The following is a 22204-nucleotide window of genomic DNA, read 5'->3' on the forward strand; positions in this document are numbered from 1 at the left end:
TTTACCGGGTGCAAATCACAAATGAGTGATTATGGGCCAGGTTGATGTGGGCCCTTGAGACCAACATACCATAAAAGATTTGACAGAAGAAACTTTGACAATCCCTATATGACCGCTTTGCTAGCGGCGGTCATAAATATACCCCGTTTTCTAGCCTCTCGGGGTACCGGCTATCAGTATTACACGTCCCCCATGCAAAACGTTTGACCATGGTTATACGTCGGGGTTTTTTGAGTTAATAAACTCCATAAATAACCATTAATGTCATTTTATGCCTACTCCCTGTTGTTTCCTAATGGAGTTGTCCGAGCTGATGTCCGAGTCCCGTTGAGGCTTGACTGTCATTGGCTCATCAGCGTTTTAAGGGTGGAACTTAGCGACAGGTCAATTAAATGCTCGGCGGGCCGGATTAAAGTGTGTGGCAGGCCGCACTTGGCCACAGTTTGGACACCCCTGGTCTAGTCTGTCGTGTATGTTGTGTATGGACCCCTGCTGGTCAACATGCCAAACTACTACACTACAACCCTTGAGAAATTACTTTTTAACTAGTGCCCTCTACTGGTGAAAAAGTTACACTGAATTTACAGGAGGTGAATAACAAGAAAATGCATCAACTCACCGCCAAGCATCAATTTCCTCTGCAGAGCGAGCTGAGACTGCCGGATCCTCTATGTAAAAATCCTTCTTCATAGGAGGAAGGTCTTAATCAGAGAGAGAAAAAGTGTCACTACATCCTGCCCAAGTGTTTTCAATTGCTCTGTGACTATGGCTTAAAACAAACATTCAAGGATTGAATTGTACATAAATAGGTAGGTCTATTATAACTGTGTACTATCCCTTGATGAATTACTCTTCCTTCAAGAAAACACACAAAAAATATTTTGCTCCTGCACCACAATGGTCTCTGCACTGCACGGCTGGCCATGTAAAAAAAAATATTTCTCTGAAAATTAATCCTTAATATATTTGGCGTGCTGAGTCCGTGCTCAGTCCTCTCTGTTCTTCAGTATGTTTTGTCGTTGGGTGCTCTTTGGTCCTGCCACGTGGTCCTTTCCGGATCCCACCCCGAATCTCTCTCCCATTCGCTTCCTGTCCGGAGCGAATTGACAGGCTGGTAAGGAAAGCCGGCTCTGTAGTGGGAACTGAACTGGAGTGCATCCCTTCACTATCTGACAAAAGGACCCTGAACAAACTGATCAACATCTTGGACAATGAGTGTCACCCACTCCACAGCACTATTGTTAAGCAGAAGAGCCTGATCAGCTGGAGACTTCGCTCACTGCCTTGCACAACAGACAAACTGAGAAAGTAATTTGTCCCCAGCGCCATTGAACTGTTCAATGCTTCACTTAAGGGAAGAGGAGAGAGACTTCTCTGCATAGTCTGTCTGCCTCTTCACCCCCATGTTTGGATAATGTCTGTCTACTAGCCACTTTTTACCACTAGCCACTTTTACCACTGTCTTTCTGCCTCACTGTTTGCGTGCTATATTAGCACATATGCATAACCCCTCCCTCCATGCCACAGCCGAACTGTGGTCACACTTATACCTTTTCTTAAAGTAGTTTTACATATATATATATATATATATATATATATATAGACTTTATTTCTGCATTGTTGCACTGTTGGACTTACTCATTTGCACCATCACCATGACCACTATCATCATGACACTCAATCACACAGAGCCTACCTTAATACTGTTTTTTAGAATTCATTTAGATTAAGTGTTATTTAGTATAATTTGTATTTTAGTATATTCTTTATCTTCTACTGTCCTTATTGCTTAGTTTTGTTTTGATATTATATACTTTAATTACTTTTTCTGCTGTTAGTGAATGTGTGTGTGTGTTGTCTGTATGCTACTGAGACCTTGAATTTCCCCTGGGGATCAATAAAGTATCTATCTATCTATCAACTGTCCTATCACATTAAAGGCATGAAAAGCCCAAAAAAAATATACTAAAAAAAATATACTAAAAAAAATAAATAAAATAAAAAAAATGCCCACGCGTAGCGGCTTGGGCCTTCTTCAGGGCATAGATCATAGGATCGTGGGCATTTTTAGGTCCTTTTTGGACATTTCCAAGTTGTATTAAAGACATTTTTATTCCACTGAGTGCCTTGGTCGGGGAGATTTTCTCTCTCTTTTAATCCTTAATATATTTGCACACAATTCACATCCCATCACTCTTGTGCAAAACTAGTCCCCCATTCACCTTGCCATTTCATGGCAATGTACTTGTCCTTGTTCTCTCTGATGGCTAACCAGTCGATACGTTCCGTCTGCTCCGAGTACTTTGTGGCGGACTGCTGCAGGTCAGATGAGGACCAGCAAGAGCCGTTTCTGCCAGCAGGGGCAGGTGCCCGGGGCCCTGGGGGGGAGAGTGTGATGAAAACGGGGCCAAGTACATCCTGGAGCCATAGAGGATCTTATTCTTATCCGGCAGAAAGCCAGTTAAAGTGATGTCATATAGAGAAGCTTCACAGAATATTTTCAATTCATTTAGGATCTGTCTTGAATCCTGCTGGATTCTAAATGTCACTGACTTGGTGACACCTGGTGCCACATGTCTTCTTGTGCAAAGGATTATCTATGTTAACTTTAAGGAATGAAAAAAAAGTTATGTTAGAAGAAGATGACAAGAAGAAGTGTGTTACCATCTCGAAACCTTGGGCCATTGTCTGAAATCAAGTCATCAATTATCTCTTTGGCTTTCTGTTGAACGTCGATGTCACCAAAGATCACAACTTCGCCCTCAACATCTCCACGGTTGATCTAATATATCAGAAAGCAAGTCATATCCGTTTTTACTTCAAATTCGTGCAAAAAGCATGCATAAGACAATACCGGACCAAGTTGGAACTCGCCCTTGCAAGTTCCTCACTGCGAGCAATTAGCAACCGGACAAAGGCAATGCTCATCCCTTGTTACCTTAATTCTTGCTCCACTTGACTCTTCAATTTCACGTATTTTACTTCCACCTCGACCTGTCAGGTCACACAACATACGATTCCTAGAAACTTGCACTTGAAACAATGTACGTTAACTTTATTTAAACGCTATGTGATAAGGCAAAAAACTTTAATTCAGAGAATAAAAAGGCTAACATTAGCTGTTAACGTTATATCGCTGCTAACAGGACAGATGGTTAGTTTGCTATAAGCTAGCTTATCTAACTTTTAGATCTATCAACTTACCAATTACTCGTCCAACCACGGAATTATCCACGGTGAAGGACATAACGTTAGGTGAACCTGAAGTATGCCCACCAATCTGACCACGTCCTCTCCTGTTGGCATCACGTTCACCATTTCTAGAGTTGAATTCGCGACTACACGTGTCAGCCTGGTCCCTCCAGTTTCTCCACTGGGGACCATCTTGGTCGCTCTTTCCAAGTGCTGCTGGGCGGCCACGCTTTACACCGAAATATACATTTTCTTTACTTTCAGAGGACTGGGGTCGCCATTCAGAGTTCTTGAATGCCGGTGCAGGTTTTGCGTTCACGACACTATCTGCATCATTGTTGTCTTCCCAATCAGACATTATAAACCATTCAGCTTCTCTAACTGTTTAACATCAGTAGCAGTGTGATGGCGCAAACACGATGTTAACACCTCATTACATCCGGTTTGCTGACCCTTTAATGACCTTTGCTCTAACTTACTGTCTATGATTAATACAAGGCAGTAGGATTTGTAATGTTATGAGAGGTAGACCTTGCTCAGAATTCGACAGCTAAATGCATTTTTATTTTCCGTCATGGAACAAAAGTACACAGTAAATTGTTTTAAGTTTCTTTATTGAATTTTTCATTTTGCATTTTTTTTTTCAGTCACAGAGTGTTTGTCTCCTCTGTTATGTGCACATGTTTTGTTGTAATAAATTAATCTGCATGACATAGAACGTTAACATTATCAAGCTTGTAATTTAAGGCCAGTTTGTGTGATAAATTACATTATTAGTGATAAAAATAAAATAAATTCTGATTTAAATGATAAACATGTACCAGGTTTGCAGCCAGCCAGATAAAAGTATGCACCTTGAGGGCATCTACTTTTCAGAACCTCTAGACTATCTCCATTTGTTTTAGTAGGTATGCAACTATGGAAGAAAAAGAAATAATCATATGTAATCATAATAAAATGCATAAAGGCACAGTAAAGAATTTATATCAGAACAGTTAAACAAAAGATATTAAAATCAGTGTAAAATAGGTGTATTAGTTTTTAAATGTTCTTTTACAGCCTCAACCCTACGGATAGGCTTGACGTAAATAAACCCTTCTAAGTGTCCACTACGGACAACCCAAGTTTAATTCTACAAGGGAATTTGCTGATAATAGGAGATTTTCCTTCGGTGCTTCCCCTCGTCAGCAGAGCAACACATTTTGGAACAATTGCCATTATATTTTTTTAAATACAATTCAATGTGGTGTGACCTTGCAAAACGTTTGCAATCACATTTTCAGGTTTCGTCTTCACCTTTGGACATTTGTGCTTCTACTGTATATACTAAGCCGTGCCAACAAATGCACTGACTGATCCGTTTAGAGACTTTGACTCAAGCATGTGTGGTATGTCAATACATCTATGCAAGATTTGCAAGTCACATATACATATCAACAAAATATTAAATTAACGATGTACACATTACATTCTGTGGGTATAATGCTAGCCATCTTAGCTAAAGCACTTTTGTACCATTCAAATGCATTACACAGAAAACTATAAAGAATGGAAGTCACCTTGATGATTTTCAATCTCTTTAACAGGTGTCAGAGGTTTAAGACTGATGTGTTCTTGTCTTGTCCCAGATGTAAAAAGGTTCAATAAATAACACAATAAGATGACTTTTGACATTTGTTTCAAAATCAATTCTTCTCTCTGATGTACAATTGACAATGCCTCAGTCCAAAAAGACAGATGAAAATGACAAACATTCACATTCAAATATTCTTTAGGTTGTCAATTACAAACAGTGAGTTCTCAAGAGTGAAAATAACATTAGATGAGTACCATAGTACCACATTAATATTTGATATAACATTCTGCACGAGCACCATAAGGAAACTGTTGACAGAGGTTTGTATCTCAGTATGGACATGTGTGCGATGAGTCTTGCAATCAGTAACAAACAACCATTCAAGAGGCATAGTCATATTTGGGTGGGTGTTCAACCCTTGCCAACGTGTTGAAGACTCCAAAAAGGTTCTCTCCACCCAAACCAAAGACGGTTTATCTATCTTTATCTATAGAGGGAAATAATCCTCCTCTCCTCAACAACTTGACCTTAGTTGGCCATGTCCCTGCCAGTTGTCATCTACTTGTTGTAAGTTGTTAAACGTTTTTCTCCTTTTTAATCAGAAAATAGCTGATGAGACTGATGAGAAATTGAACTTGAATGTTAGGTTGGATATAGTGTGTTTTATACTGCATGTTATTATCATGGTTTTAAGTGTTTAATTGTGTGTATATATGGGAGTGTCCATATTGTCATACCAAAAACCAACAATAGCTAATAACATACATAAACTGGGTCTGCCTATTTTGTTCTGAATGCTATCATTTAATCTAAAACATGCATGACAGCTAAATTAAGTTTTGGAGTGCTCAACAATGATACATGATGCCAATTTGTTGCTAATACAGGGGGCTTTTAAAAGAGTGCATAAATACTTTCAGCCTAATGCACCATTGCATTTTTCCCTAGAAACATGCAGTGCTCATGCACGCCTGTGATAAGACCTCTTACAGTTGCCTTACATTTGTCCCCCTCTATTTTGCTCCTTGTCATCTGATAGCACAATCACTCACAGGTTCTTCCATATACCTTTCCGTTCATTTGTTAAAGAAATAATCCATGCAGTGATATGTATTCATTAGCAAAAAAACAATGGGGAACCTTGTCAGTTCAGTCCACACAGACTGAGAATATTGAGCGCTGCTAACACTCTCAGACAACTCTCCTCATACCAAAAAAAAAAAAACAACAATAAAAAATCTGAAAGAAACTAACAGAAAATGAGAAACAGAAAACAAAACAGAGGAGAGCAGATGTCAAGTCCTGACATCATAGCGCCGATCACAGCCCAAGAGGAGTCAATTTAGTCAGACCTCGGGCAGACTAAAGGGAATCTGAGCTATCGGTCACTGATTTCCCATTCACCACTGTCCGAAAATCCTTGGACTCAGTGCTCAGAGACGAAGCTCATGTCCGTATTCTGCTGAGAGAGGAAGTCGAATGTTCCCAGGGTTGGCGTGCTCAATTCGCTGCTGTCTCCGATGAACAGTTCCGTCTCGCCCCATTTTGCCAGGGGCTCCTCTTGGCCTATGTGGTGCTCGTTGTTATTGTTGTTGCCCCCACCACCACCACCGCCGCCAACACTGCCACCTGTGAGGGGGGTGCCTGGGGGGTTGCTGTCTGTGCTCGACGGCAGCATGAGGTTCTGCACGGACAGGGACTTGCCCAGATTGCGGTCTGTGGAGGCGGCGTCCTCAGCGGGCCGCAGCAGCAGAAGAGGGTCCACGTCCAGGCTCAGGTGTCTTCTCCAGGAGCCGTCTTCCTTGGGGCTCCGCGGAGCACGGCTCCGGAGCCGTACAGCGTTCCCAGGGTGCTCTGCACCGCTACTGCTGTTTGTGCTGTCGTCTGTGGACCCGGTGGCCAGGCACGTGCTGGGGGAGCCCTCCTGAACCACCCCGCTCTCAGGCACCAGCTCGGGGATCACCCCCACCGGCCTCCCCGCAACCGGAACTGGGGCCACCACAGCAGGCAGCTGAAGGGTGGCGGTGGTGGTGGGGGACATGGTGGTGGGACAGCCGGGCATGGTGGGCGCGGGCCTGGCCAGGTTGGGGAACTGCAGCGGGCCTGAGAGGGCGCCGGGCGTGAGGATCGGGGGCGGCGAGCCGGGGTACAAGCTGCTGTCGGCGGACGAGGGCGACTGGCCGTGGAAGAGTGGCGACGGCGAGGGCGTGAAGGAGGACGCCGACGTGGGGTAGCCCGGCGGGCCGGCGCCCAGGCTCAGTTCGCTCGGTGCCAGGATGAGCTGGAGGCCGTGGGGCAGGTTGGCGCTGTGCGAGCGCAGCACCCCGCGGCCTGCATGGGCGGCTTGCGTGGGGAAGGCGTGCTCCGAGCTCTGGACGGAGCTGGGGTAGTCGGATGTCTGCTCCAGCTCGAACAAGGGCAGCGAGGCCAACGTGAGGCCAGAGGAGGATCCTTTCTGCAGAGCATGCCTGTAGATGTCCAGCAACGAGTCCAGCTTGGACTCAATGGACTGCACCTGCATTCAGTAACACAAATGAGTTTTTACATAGAGGAGCCATGTTCATAATAACCAATATAGGATCATATAGGATCCTGTGCTTTCCAGTATACTGCAAACAAAAAGACTCCGGCAAGACATCTTAGCTCTCTGCTCTTTATCTCTCTCTCTTATCTCTCTCTCTTTCCCTCTTTTAATTGGCAAAATTCATAATTGTGAATCATGTTTGAGGTGTTCCAGATGCACATGTGTTAAAGGAGTGGGTGTAAGGAGGTCAAACAGAGGGGTTATAATTTATACAATCTGCACATTTCCATTTTGAAGTTAAAGTGAGCAGACTAATTAAGCAGGCTCATTTGACTGTGCACCGTCACTGTCTGTAGTTGGTGCCAATCATTATGACCGCTACCAGTGCACCCACTTATGCGCCCCTGCTTTTTTCAGCAATCGTAGGTTGACGAATCCTGGCACCCTGGAACACCGAGATAGATGAACCTGGGCATGTAGTGTACTCCACTAGACTAATAAGGAATAGAAGCTTTTGGTTCTGACTTAACCAAAAGTCTTTTTGACTTAACCTAACTTAGTATCTCAGTCTTCAGTCTTTGGTATCTCAGAACATAACCAACTTGCCTTTCCATATCACAGATTAGCATGTAAAAATTTAGACCAACCAATTATATGTGATGGGATCTGAGAAATTTCACCAGCTTATGATTCTGATACCATCCGGATGTTATCCAGGATGTTGCTAGGGGACGGTATCCAGGATGTTACTAGGATGGTATCAGAATCTTAAGAGAGGGTTGAAACAAAGCAGAAATGAAGGATTTTTGACTTCACCATGTGATTTACCATCACTTAATGTGGACTGCACATAACCAGAAAGCATATTTAACTGCATATAACCAGAAAGCGCGCTTATATTAGTTGGTTACCTGTTTCTCCACCTTGCACACTCGACCAAGCATACTCATATCCTCGAGTGTGTCACCTTCTGGGTGGACCTTATCTCTCATTTTCCTATCCATTGGTATCTGCCCTTTGCCCAGAATCTGATCCACCCTAAATGACACAAAGAGGACTTTACTGAGATACTGCAGAGAAGAAGTGTACTCAAACTGTTATTGTCAGAGGTTTCCTTTACCCAGAGTGCACCAGTGGGGACACCTGAATCCAGTTAGTGGAAGACAATCAAGGGTTAGCAGACTACATATTGCTACAACAAACCACACTACAACACAGGCTTACAAGCTTACATTCAACAGGCAGAGAAAGACAGAGAGAAATGGAAATGGAAATGGAAAAGGGGTGGGGGGGCACTAACAGGAAACAGAGAGAGATTAGATATCTGAAGAGAAAATAATTAAACATGTTAATCAAAATGCAGATGTTAACCCTGCCATGCAAGAGCTAACAATTTTCAGTAACCAAATGCACATGTATTTAGATGTATGCTTATTTTACACATAGCACCATTTTATTACCATTTTACACATAGCACCATTTTATTACCATTTTATTAACATGAAGAAAGTATGGAAGAAGCATTAGTGAAATAATCTCTGAAACTTTAACCAAACCCGAGTAAGTTGGCATGTGACAGTTCTATTTGAGTTTGTTAGAGAAAATCTGTCCAGTCACATGACACATAGGCTACAGTATTCTTGTCTGGTTTTATGATTCATCATTGTGCAAGAGAACAGGATGCAACATGTAAATGGACAAAAAACACCTGAGAAACCAGGTCTAAAGATGTCAAACTGACGCACACACCGAAAGTAGCACACCCACACTCACTCTATTGATAATGCATCAGCATGTCAATGTTTTACCTTTTCTGTTGTAGACATTAAATAGGCCTACATACACTGTATCTCAGAAATAATTGTGTTTCAATAGATACCCTAAACTCTGTGTAATGTGAAATTAGTATAGTATTTTATTTTTAGCATGGCATCCTCAGAAGAATAGTTCAACAATGTTTGGTGTGAATAGTTACCCCTCCGGATGAGAATGGGACAAGGGCCTTAGAACATTACCTGTAACCAGTTACTAATTGGTAGAGATACCAATCTAGACTCTCAATAAGTAGTCATATATTTTGGGGACAAACAACATATTTACTGTGTGTTATTCTGGGGATTGCCAGTATATTGAAAGAGTCTAAGTAAGCCAGGATAACGGCCACCCAAGAACTCGACGTGCAGCGGAGTAGAGTCTCCTCCGCCGAGTCCATTGATTACGTAAATCGGGATACCTCAAGTGCCATTATCCCACTTATCCTGCGGTTGCCACTATGTAGGCAATAGTCATGCCTTTACAGCACACAAAGGAAACGAGTGGTTCAGTTTAAGAATAAGCTGACTTGTTCAGTTTGTGGTACTACTTTCTTTGGTGCTGACTCTGATAATGGTGGGTATAGTTAGCTTGTTTAGGCCTACAGTTGATTCCATTGTTGCAAAGCCTACTGTACTTCCTAGTTCAACAGTCATTTTTTTTTACCAGATCTACTTCAAAGGTGTCCCATTATACAGAATTACTAAGAATTAATAACCACCCTGCCAGCCAATCAGTCATTTTATGTCTCCGGGGATAACACTTAAATATCGAAATGTAAATAAAATCAGTAATGGCCCCTCTCCTAGTCTCTCCAGAGGGGTGCAGGGAAGGGGTGTGAGGGCCTGGTGGATGCTGACCCAACGGCGGACTGCTTCCTCCGGGCCTGGCTGTAATACAAGTGCAAGGAGGGGGAGGAAAGGTTCCTGGTTTTGGCGCTCAGATTGTGATGGGGCCCCAAGCCTGAGGCGAGCCTGCATGAGGAATGGCACATGGTGGAGGTCAGTGGAACTCATAAGAGTCTTCTTTGTACAAGTAAAGGAAAAATGAGGACAATACATAGGGGATGAGAGGAGAGGAGAGTAAAGGAGAGGAAAAGAGAGGAGAGGAGAGGAGATGAGATGAGATGAGGAGAGGAGATGAGAGGAGACTAGAGGAGAGGAAATGAAAGGAGATGAGAGGAGAGGAAAGGAGAGGAGAGGAGATGAGAGGAGGTGGAGAGGAGAGGGAAGGAGAGGGGATGAGATGAGAAGAAAGGAGGTGGAGAGGAGAGGAAAGGAGATGAGAGAGGCAAGGACATGAGTGGTAGGACATGAGACTACACACGGAGCATCTTTTGGCCTGTCCTCATTGGAGAGTTCTCAAGGCTTTTCCTTAGAACAAGGTTGGAATGTATTTGGAATACTAAACTGAATATTAAACGTTTGAATTTTTTTTACTGGTTTGTTTATTTTTATCGGCATCATAGCTGAAAAAACAAAAACATTTTAGAATTCAAAGTAGAGCCTTTCATTGTTTTCCTATGAGGGCAAGCCAGATAACCCTTTGTAAGTATAGACTGCAACTAGCTCCATTATTTAAATAATGTATACAACTACTCCAGTTCAGTTCAAACTGTTCTCCAGGCAGCTACAGATCAAGCAGGAAATGAGGAAGTCATCATCGGTAAGGTGAAACAGGTGTAGATCCTAAACAAGATGCACACTACACAGACAACCAGTTAAAGTGGTCACAGTGTAGTCTGTGCTTCACGTAAACATAGCATGTCAAGACTCTCTGCTAATAGTAAAGCTAGCAACATCTCAAATACAGCGTTGTTATTGTCCATTCACCTGCAGATGGAAGGAGAGGGGCTTGGATTGAGTATGCGTTAGTATCAATACTTAAATTAATGAATTAATACAGCCCATATTATATCAAACTCAAACTCCTCTAACGAGCAGTCAGTCATTCACGTTTTACTCAAGCAGTTGAAATGAGGGGAGACAAGGGGAAAACATGTCCAAATTATTTCTCAATCCACAGGTCAATCAGGAGACGAAAGTCTGACAATCTGGGTCTCTCTTTTACTTGTGTTGGTGGCACATTTGTAAACATTTGTGGAAAGAAACAAATGATTATAATGATCCACTATGCCCTCCTTATGCTGCATTCCAGACAACTTGAATGTCGGAGGTCAGACTTCAATTCCAACCTTGAAGTTGGGGTAGATCGACATACCCCGAGTTCAGAGGGAACTCCGACTTCAAGTGGCGTTCCATGGTACTTTTTCCCAGTAGGAGTTCAGAATTCTTGACCTCTGAGTTTGTTTGGAATAAAATTGGGAGATTCCAACTAGGAAATATCTGACTGATATGAATGACCTGTACTGTATATGACCTGAAATTCTCCCTTCTCAACTGACGGCTCTTGCCTGAACTGCAGAGTCAGAGTTAGGTTAGCTTTTGCGTTGCAGGTATTTTATTTTTTTGTGTTGCAGGATTATAATTTTCAAAATATTCAATATTCAATTCTGCTGATAGATAGAGATAGATAGATTTCCAAGGGGAAATTCAGATGTGTCCTACTGATACATCTTTCAAATGATGTCTAGTAAAGGTGAATAGGTAAGCCTTGACCCTGTTGATAGCCTAAGCCTCACGCACAGTGGTAAACGGCAACAAATGGTATATATGAGATTAAAATACATTGCCAATGGTAATGTATTATAACTGGATTGATTCTATATGAGCTTCACTGTGATGAAGTGGATTGAGTCAGAGAGCCCAGTCTGTTTGACTTTGGTCTCCTTGACAGCCTTGTCTGAGTGTCGGGCATGCAGTCTAAAGGAGCTGCTGGGTACGGGGTGGGAGGGCTGCCTGACCCGGGGGCAGAGTGCTTCCTCCTGGTCTGGCTGTAATACAAGTGCAGAGAGGGGGAGGAAAAGGTCTTGGCTTTGCCGCCCAGGGACTGTGGAGGACCTACAATTGTGTCCAGCCTGGGTGAGAGAGTGGGGATATGGAGTGAGACAACAACACATATACATACATACATACATACATACATACATACATACATACATACATACTGTACATACATACATTCACACATACATACATACATACATACATACTGTACCTACATACATACATACATACATACATACATACATACATACTGTACATACATACATACATACATACATACTGTACATATACACACCCCATGGACACGCTCACACACACATACCCTTGCACACACACACAGACACAAAGATAGTCGGACAGACACACACTCAGTGCAATTCAATTCACATGCAAGTATTTAACCAAAGTAAATGAAACAGAGCAATTCTAAGTGAATTATAATGAGTGAAATGAGATTGAAACAGATTGAAAAATAATATTACAAAGCATGTTCTCTAGTCCCATACACGGCACATACCTCCATGCAGAAATATGGCACAAGGGATAACTCACCTGGTCTGCAGGCTTTTGATTCGACACAGCATATCCAAGTGGCCGGCTGAGTACTGCTCAATCACATCCTTCACATCGTAAGGCCTCAGAGTCTCCTTGAACTTTTTCTTGGCTACATGGAACTTCATAATTCTAACAGAGAGAGAGAGAGAGAGAAAAGAGCATACATGTCTTGTATAAATTTAAAATTAAGCAATAAGCTCAGGGAGGCCGTAGTTCCAGTGATTTTAGAACAGCTAAGGGGCGATTTGTTCTAAAACGGTTACTACATACCGGGCAAGATTTCATAAAATAAATGCACAGCAACGGGAAAATGTAACAATTTCTTAATAAATAATCATTCTTCCACCAAAAAAAAATATATTTCTTCTATCAGAATGGTTGCCAACGTACTACGTTGAGACGCAGCAACTGTAACTTTTGTATCAATTCATTCAGTGCAGTAATATAGAATGAAATGTGGTCAACGTAAAGGGTTGTGCTGGGTTTCATAACATCATTGAACACGATTCAGCCAATCATAATTGAGGACCGGAACTATCTGTTTTAGAAATGGCAATTTCCACTACTAATGACCTTCATTTCATTAGAGCCATGTGATGTGGTTCTTGTAATGGTGTAATGGGAGAGTCCAAAGAGGCCTGTGCTTTTCACTTCCTTTGGGTGCTGATGCCAGGCGCCATTGGCAGACTGCTGTCTGGGCTCAAACAATCAGGTCTTTTTTGTTTTCATGTCTGTGTGGCTGTCCTTCTCTGATTACAGGTCTTATCATACTTTACTGTCATTATCTTTTTCAGTTCTAAGAATATGCTCATCTCCACATTGAAGTAGGGGGAAAAAATTACATTTTGCACAGAGTGCACAAACACTATTTTAGTTGGATAATACTGTGCCGGATGTCACATTTCTCTATGAGACATATTCTCTGGTTACAATATTAATCATTAATATTACATTGCATTAATTCATTATTAACCTCATTAATCGACTTAAGTTATTTTTCATAAAATTACTTGTCTGAATTGTGTTTACAGTTTTTCTCGATTGCTTTGACCTGCTTAAGGAAACTGGAATCCACTTTGTTATACATAAGAGATGTCTGTTCTGTGTTGCTATTTGCAAGTATGGATCTAATGCACATTTAGACAAAGTACTGTATTGCCTATTTGGTGGAGAAAACAGTACAAAAGGTGTTTACTGTAGGTCTATTTCGATGAAAAATGACAAGTTGTAGTTCAATGAAATTTACTGTATCTTGCTAGGTGTTTACTGTAGGTCTTACATGTCAATGACAGTTACATCTTGGAAGGAATTAATAAATATTTTTTTATTCAGTACATTTTGTCTTTTCACAGTCTTTTCACAATCTTGATACCAGAAACATGAGAAAGTAATGGAACAGACATAGCAAAAATGCTCATTTTGAGAACTAGATTTTGCATTTTGTTGTCCAGTGTGTAATGATTGATTAAATAGTGTTTTTGATTTGGCAACAAGTAGTGTTAGTGTTTGAAGGCAAGATTTGTCATTTTGTCCAGAGTGCTTTTGTTCAGACACGGGTATTAACTGTTTTGAGAACGTGATGTCAGAGTTGACACAGATATCAAAACGATTGAGAAAAACTGTAATACATTTCATGGTGTACATTTGTTACTACTGTCTTCAATGTTTAATTTCACCAATAGGGGGCGATGACAAACCAAAAATGCCACCATCCGTCCGACTCCTGGCTTCACAGACAGCACAAAGAGGTCCTTTCAATCTAACAAGCTTTCCCACAAACCTGTGCAAACCTCACACAATGTCCTGCCACAATGAATCATCAGTCACGTCTTTGAGTGCCCGGCATCAGTTTACTGAGTAACTATTGTGGAGCTGGGCCAAAATTGTCATCGGGTCGGCTTATTGTTTGTCTGCTGAGCCGCTGCTGTGCTGATAGTGTTGACAGTGGTAAACGGACCGGCCTGGTGACGTGCGGAGGGGTCAACCAGGCTAACATGAGCAGCGCCATCTCCCGCGTGGCGAGGGCGCGTTTTGTCTGTGGACGCCCGGCGTCAGACTGAGGCCTTCTTGAGTAAGCATGCACCTGCTGGGAGGGCAGAGATGTCTAACACACGGTGGCTCCAGCACCCCACAGAGGAGCACAGCTCAGGTCAGGTCAGATACCTGGGGGGGGGAGTGCAGAAGTAAGGGGGTTGGAGTATGCCGAGAGTGGGGGTGATAGGCACCACTCCTGAGGACATATGCCCCCTGGCTGGCTTTTTGTGTTCCACCCCTAACATAAACACATCAGATTCCCACGTCAGGGCACCACCTCACAGCCTCGTCTCACACAACCGCTTGAGCTGGACGAAGAGCACATCTATGCATTAGGTGGGGTGCACAAGACACAGAGCACCTTTTGTTTCACGTACACCCTGGCAGTCAAAGTACATACAGTACTGTATAAAATTACAGATAGTTGTTGACAATCCCACTAACTGTCGGTCAAGTACAGGGGAGACTGCCTGACGCAGAGGTCTGAAATCATAGAGGAGGAAGGTGCCGACGGGGGCTTCATATTGGGTGAATCCAATGAAAATACTGTAGGCAGGGTTTCACTAAAAACATAACCTCTCAGGTTAACGTGAATACTTCTGGGCTCCATATTGATGATGAACACTATTATCTTAAACCTAATCCTACACCTCAACCCAAGTACACCTTCTAATGGCATGTTCTCATGGCTTTCTTAATCAGTTAAATGTGTAGGGAAGCTGTAGGGCAAACTCAGTCTTTTGGCCTTGTGTGTAATTTCATTTCATTTCAACAGTTTTCCCCAACACAGGATCATGTATGTATTCATCCGATTTAGAATCTGGCATTATCTGCGGCTATTTATTTCCCTTCATGTGCTTCAAAATACTAGTTTGCAATTGGGCTATACTGAGAGGACCCAAGAGATGAGGAGTGTTAATTTGAAGTGAAGTGCTGTACCTACATCCATCTTCGTCATGGCAACCATAAGTGTCCATGAGTGGGGTGGTGGTGGTGAGTGTGTGAGAGAGAGAGTGTGAGTGTGAGTGTGTGTGTGTGTGTGGGTGTGTGTGAGAGTGAGTGTGTGTGAGAGAGAGAGTGTGTGTGTGGGAGGGGGAGGTTGAGCATGAGTGTCCTCACCTGACAGCTCTGATGACACTCTTCAGAGGGGCGGACAGGTCCTCTACTGTCACGTCACAGTGGCAGCCCCGCTCATCCACAGCCTCGTCAGCTCCAGGGTTGGTGTCTGCTGAGAGAGAGAGAGAGAGAGAGAGAGAGAGAGAGAGAGAGAGAGAGAGAGAAAGAGACAGAGAGAGAGAGAGAGAGAAAAGAAAGGATAAAGACCGACAGAGAGAGGGATACGCAGAGATGAATCAGAGATAGAATATGCAGAGTGAGCGAAAGAGGAATTGATATGGAAATGATGATATGGAAAAGAAAAAAAGAGAGAGAAAGTAAGAGAGAAAGAGAATGAGGAAGAGAGAGAGGCAGAGAGAGAGTGAGAGAGAGAGAGAGACAGAGGGAGGGAGAGTACGACAGAGACATTTGGTTACTAGCGTAATCACTGAGTACCTAGAGTGTTTGACTCATAGGGAGCAGCCTAATGAAGGAACCTTTCCTACTGATTGGCCTGCACTGCCTAACAAGCCCCTGAGCCTGCAGGGAGCCGGAGACCAGACGAGGCGAGACGAGCTCAGCCACAGACAGACAGACACACACACACACACACACACACACACACACACACACACACACACACACACACACACACACACGCACACACACACACGGCCAACCAGCCTGATCGATAAAACACTGAATCAGCCTAACAAACTGTTTCAAATAAAACTCTCCCCTGACTCCCCTCAACATGACAACGAGCAGTTTATGAGGGACAGAGACACACTCGGAAACACACACACACACACACACACGCACACACACACGCGCACACACACGCACACGCACACGCACATGCACACGCACACGCACACACACACAGTCGGAATCTATTTAACTCTTATACATTTAACATTATTCACAACAAAGGGTCCCATACATGCACACACACACACACACACACACACACACATTTACTCAGTCACTCACATACACACACACTGCACTCTTCTGATGTACAGCTTGAATATAATTAACTTCCTGTTCGCGTGTGTGTTAGTGTGTGTGTGTGTGTGTGTGTGTGTGCACTCTGTTATTTCTGAAAGCATGCCACAGACACAGGGAATGAAGGCAATGGAGGAGATATAAAACATTCGCACAGAGGAGGGAAAAAATAAAGCAAAGGAGTGCAGGGAGTTCATCCTCAAATGTGAAGCTATGACATGAAATAACTAAGATGCCTGTGGGTAGGAACACCACACACATACATGCACACACACACACACACACACATGCTCAACTACAGGTACACATTTCTCAACCTTCCTCTTTATCTCTCACAAACACACACACACACACACACACACACACACACACACACACACACACACACACACACCCTCTCCTGAACACTCTGCTTTGCCGCTCTGCTGGACCCTCTGATTCCCTGGTCCTGTGCCCACATCTGTCTCCCTTCCCTCCCCAGGTGCCAACGACCCCACGTGGCAGTGGATGACCGGAGCCCCGCTGCCGGCCGCTCCGAGATTTACTGCTAATGGGACATGTATGTTGTAAAGCACGGATAAACGACAGCCCGATGAAATAGCATCAGAGAGCGTGGCTCCCAGAACTGCGGAGTCAAGCCTTTTTTTCCCAACCCCTAACCCCCCCCCTCCTCCTCCTCCCCTCCCCTCCGCGCTTTCCATCTTATGCCTTCAATAGCGGATTATATACGACTCGCCGCTGGATCTACAGGGCTGCATGCCGTGCGGGGGGATATAGGGCCCTCAGGGGCCCTCTGTCAGAGGCATCAATCAGAGCCAGCTCACGCTCGCGCTGGCGTCAGAGCCTACCAGCTCACGGCCCGTGGTTGGTTGCAGGTCTACCAGGCCTGCAGAAGCGGAACAGGATTCTCACACACAGAGTACCTAACGCATGTCGATCCCCACAGTTCTGGCTGGTGCCACAGTGCCCTGGGCAAAACACACACACACACACACACACACACACACACACACACACACACACACACACACACACACACACACACACTGTGGTTTAACAAAACATCACACACATTCAGCAGAAAGGATGGCTGTAAGTGTGTAATGTTGTGGTCCAGTCGGTTGAGAGCAAGGGTGTCTGGACGAGACTGCGCTGAGACGAGGCATGGATTACTAACTTGGCCAGTAATCTAAAAGCTTTATAAATATAAACACAAGTATTAGATATGTGAATAAATATTTACCCTCTCTTTCTTCTCCACTCTCAGCAGCAGCAGCAGCAGCAGATACTGCCAAGTCAGTGTCAGTAATAATGCATTAAAAAAAATCTTCCACTGGACACACACAAACAAACGCACACGCATGCACAGACACACACACACAGGACACACACACACACACACACACATACATACACACACACACACACACACACACACACACACACACACACTCACTCACACAGAGAGAGAGAGAGTGAGAGAGAGGCTGTGTGTGAGGACGGCATGCAACAGCTCCCGGGGGGGAAGCCTCTGTTTCTGCCGACTCAGCAAGCGCAGCAGCGTTGTCTCCTCTCGAGTGTGATTAACCTCCACTTTCTCTCTCCCAGCTGGTCCCAGACCAGGGCCCGGTGTCACCCACTGCCCCCACCAGCCCAGCTGTGTTCCCGCGCCACTCCGACTGATCCTGGGCCAGCGGCCGGGCCGTGCGTCATCCCCAATCCTGACCCGCAACAAGCTGAGCCCCCGGGGGACGCAACACTGGCGTGGTCATCCTGGTCTGCCCTCAGCCGAATGGCCGCAGGAGTTGTTCTCACAGCGCTGCTGTAGATCCGGCATTCCCCTCACAGAGTAGTAGCCACAGCAACAGCAGCAGCAGCAGCAGCAGCAGCCTTATTGGGCCGATTAAGGGTACAAAAAATCGCCACTTGATAAAATGTGATGTGATCTAGGAAAACCCACCACATGGTGCAATTTTACCAACTTATAATTCTGATACCTTCCTAGCAACATCCATGATTTTTGGAGGATGGTATCCTGGATTTTGCTAGGAGACAGTGTCCAGAATGTTGCTACAGTAGGATGGTATCAGAATCTTAAATTGGTGAAATTTTACCAGAGAGGGTAAAAAGGGAGCAAAAATCAAGGATTTTTGAGTGTGGTGGGTTTTTTAGATTGCATCACAAATCATTACAGTACTTTAGTAGTTCTTGTCTTGTGTGCCACTTAATCGATAGTCTCTACCTGCCAGGTCCTCACGCCCTGACTATTACTGCTCATCCTTTTAAACCAGGAGATGAATCAGTAAATCAGTGTCACAAGTCACGTTTGGACATTTTACTTACTGGTAATTACTTTACTACTGAAAGGGGTACCGTCAAGTGATTTCTAACCTGTAACACTTTTTTGTTATATTCAGCAAATATTTACTCATAATCCGCTGGCTCTCTGTTCCATGAGAAAAACCCGGTCTTCATACACAGCCCTGGCTCTGTCAGCTGGAAACAAACAAAGTGAAGCAAGCCTGTCCTCCAACATAACAAAACTGTTCCAGCCAATCACCGAAAGGAGGGAATGGGAGTTTAGGGAAATTGAAGGCTAGTTTGGGGAGGGGATTTATGGGAGTTCGCTCTCTGTGACATCACCCAGAATCTCTGAAGGTAGGTTACCTTAAAAACCTTACTGGGTCTAGGTCTGAACCATACAAAGCTCATGGTTTCATATACTGACAAGATAAAGTAAATGTGCAGTATTATAAACCCCTGGTGAATAGAGAGGGATCTGCACACCTTTCCCTGCTGTGGATCCATAAGATCAGACAAGGTCACACCAGCATCTTCACCTTGATCTTCAGCATCACCAATGAAGAACTACACTTTCAATTTTCATCTTCAGCATCATCTTCATCTTCAAAACTACACTTTCAGACTTTCATCAGACCATGTTTGGAGAAGAGCCAGTATGTCAGTATGAGAGAGACTTTAGGCTGATACTGCATTGTCACTGCAATCTACAGGAGTGGAAAAGAACAGTTGAAGTCAATCTGACACAGCACCTCTAAACTGCCACAATGACTGTTTCCCACATATCTAACAGTCATCACAAATGGTCGCACCACACTTCTCCGTGCTTCTAAAAGTGGCAAGGAAGAGAAATGTTTACAGGTCATATTTTGTGCCTCTGGGTCATATACACACCCCCTTCAGTACTTGAACCCCTGCTCAGCAAGCGTGGAGACTTTAAAGAGAGCAGAGAAAACAGCGTGTGTGTGTGTGTGTGTGTGTGTGTGGGGGTGGGGGGGGGGGTGAAGGGGCAGTGAGACCCTGGAGACCAGACATGCTCCCTCAGCTACTCTCTGTTTACCATAGGGCCAGGGCCAGGCTACACACACACACACACACACACACACACACACACACACACACACACACACACACACACACACACACACACACACACCCTCGTGACCACTTCAGTCTACCAATAAACAAACACAAACAAAAACAAACAGCCTCACAGACGTAAACAGACCACTGAGAGAAGCAAGAGAGGGCTGAGAGTGACATTCTCCGCGGTGACTTGCTGCTTGGCACATTTGGGATTTTGTGCTTGCTTTGAAAAACAGCCCAGCCTGACTTGCCAGCACTGTGAAAAATAAATGTGTACTGTTTGGATATTGACATCACAAGCCTTATAACAGAGACATAAAGCAAAGTTTATTTATGTTAGACCGGCTTGGGACTATGTTAGTCCCTGTGTGGTAGAATCAGAATGCATGCACACACGCTCACACACACACACACACACCCTCAATTCTTGCACATTTACCAATGAACAAACAAACAAACCAAGTTACCCAAAAATGAACACACATATCCATACACACAAATGGCTACACTCCCCAACATGTACACACACACACACACACACACACACACACACACACACACACACACACACACACACACACACACACACACCTCAACCCTCTCTCACCTTCAGGCACGGTGCGTGACTGGCTCTTGAGCCGGAGTGAAGGCCGAAAGCGCGTGCGGTCATTAAAGCTCCAGCTCTTCTGCACCTTGGCCGGGCTGGTGCCCTCCACGCCCACGTCGGTGCCCGGTGAGCGCCGGTCGTTCACCGTCGTCTGACGGCTCTTGATGCTCTGGCCACGCGGACTGGCCATCCGAACGCGCTCCTTAAAGCTCAGCTTTTGACTGCTTCGCAGGAACCCACAGTGGGGTGGGGTGGTGGTGTGGGGGGGGGAAGGAAGAGGGGGATATAGAGAGAAATGGATAGAGGGATGACAGCACCCCATTAGAAAGAGAACAGGAGGAAGAGAGAGAATGGGGTTGCAGAGGTAGAGAAAAAGAGAAAGGAAGACAAAACGGTGAGATTTCCCTCCTGACCCAGATAGCACAGGTGCACAATCATCAACAAGCTATTCACAAATGCCAAATGTCTCTAAAGTGAACTCATTTTCAAAATAGAATAAACTGTCTACAGGAAAGAAGAAGAAACTAGCTAGGCACTGGCAACAAAAGTTGCTTCACACGTCTGCAAATAACACATGCAAGCTTACAACATAACCCAAAACCTCTGAGTAAAACTGATTTCAACTCAATGACACAATGCCACCATGGTCACCCTGGCCAAACAAACCAACATACTGTCTTGACTTAACATGAGACAAAACCGGAGTTTGACATGCTTATGTGATGGTTTCAGATGTTTGCACTGAATGACAAAGCAGGCAAAATGCTCTGTAGCATCTCTATGGCTTTTCAACAGCCTATGAGGCCAAAAAAGACGATATGCGCAGGCCTGAAGACAAATCTGATGCATTCTATGATGCTGGCTCCACAGAAGGGGAGATGCAGCCTCCGGCTAGTTGATACAAGTACACCTGTAGATGGAAGTATATATTCAGTATGTCCATGCTGATGTGCATGAGTGCATATGGTTCAGGATTAAATGCATACAATGCATACAGTAACAATAGACTTTTGGACAAAATACAGACAGCTGATTTAAGATATACCATGTTTGTATATAGATTTCTAATCTATTTCTAAATTCTATCTTTTATGTAGAATTAAAAATGTGGATTAGTATTTATACATTTAGTATGCATTTGACCCTGTTGACACTACTGTAGGTCAAGGTAAAAGTGAGTAGGGTTTAGTAGGTCTTAACCAAGGTAAGTACTGTTGCCCATAACTCTTGGCTATGTTAGGAGCATGCTGAATCACAAGCACATGCAGCATGCATGGTAAGGGGCTCTATGAAGCACTAACGTAACAAAGTACTAATGTGGGCATTAGTATGGTTCAGCAGTGCCTACCAAACTGCAGATATCACTGCTACTACTACTACTACTACTAAAACAGTGTTATGAAGGGTTAAACAGTGGGGTAATTAATTTGTGCTATGGATGACGTTAGACAGTTCCTACATTGAATCTTGGCATCATTTTAGAATGTCTGCACAGCTTTATGTTAAAG

General features: G+C 44.0%; 2 protein-coding genes across 11 annotated transcripts in view; both read right to left on the reverse strand.

Moving 5' to 3' along the window:
- The window catches only part of ddx43 (DEAD (Asp-Glu-Ala-Asp) box polypeptide 43), a 30508-nt gene extending 26863 nt beyond the window's left edge, over positions 1–3645 (reverse strand). Inside the window, exons 1-5 of the mRNA XM_048270477.1 lie at positions 3205–3645; positions 2939–2994; positions 2665–2782; positions 2223–2378; positions 620–701 (exon numbers count right to left, since the gene is read on the reverse strand). Coding sequence (XP_048126434.1) covers positions 620–701; positions 2223–2378; positions 2665–2782; positions 2939–2994; positions 3205–3550 — 758 coding nt within the window. The 5' untranslated portion in view covers positions 3551–3645. The remainder of the gene's footprint in view (positions 1–619; positions 702–2222; positions 2379–2664; positions 2783–2938; positions 2995–3204) is intronic.
- Positions 3646–3789: 144 nt separating this feature from the next.
- The window catches only part of kcnq5a (potassium voltage-gated channel, KQT-like subfamily, member 5a), a 144304-nt gene continuing 125889 nt past the window's right edge, over positions 3790–22204 (reverse strand). For 3 of the 10 annotated variants that reach the window (XM_048269458.1, XM_048269454.1, XM_048269456.1), the window contains 7 exons: positions 20697–20917; positions 15719–15827; positions 12563–12694; positions 11968–12081; positions 9965–10078; positions 8204–8330; positions 3790–7283 (listed from right to left, as the gene is read on the reverse strand). In XM_048269458.1, coding sequence (XP_048125415.1) covers positions 6195–7283; positions 8204–8330; positions 9965–10078; positions 11968–12081; positions 12563–12694; positions 15719–15827; positions 20697–20917 — 1906 coding nt within the window. In that variant the 3' untranslated portion in view covers positions 3790–6194. Of the gene's footprint in view, positions 7284–8203; positions 8331–9964; positions 10079–11967; positions 12082–12562; positions 12695–15718; positions 15828–20696; positions 20921–22204 lie in introns of all 10 variants that reach the window. The other 7 variants (XM_048269457.1, XM_048269453.1, XM_048269455.1 and 4 more) reach the window with 4 other exon arrangements.

The sequence above is a fragment of the Alosa alosa genome, chromosome 18, assembly GCF_017589495.1.
Source record: "Alosa alosa isolate M-15738 ecotype Scorff River chromosome 18, AALO_Geno_1.1, whole genome shotgun sequence".
Classification (NCBI taxonomy): Eukaryota; Metazoa; Chordata; class Actinopteri; order Clupeiformes; family Clupeidae; genus Alosa; species Alosa alosa.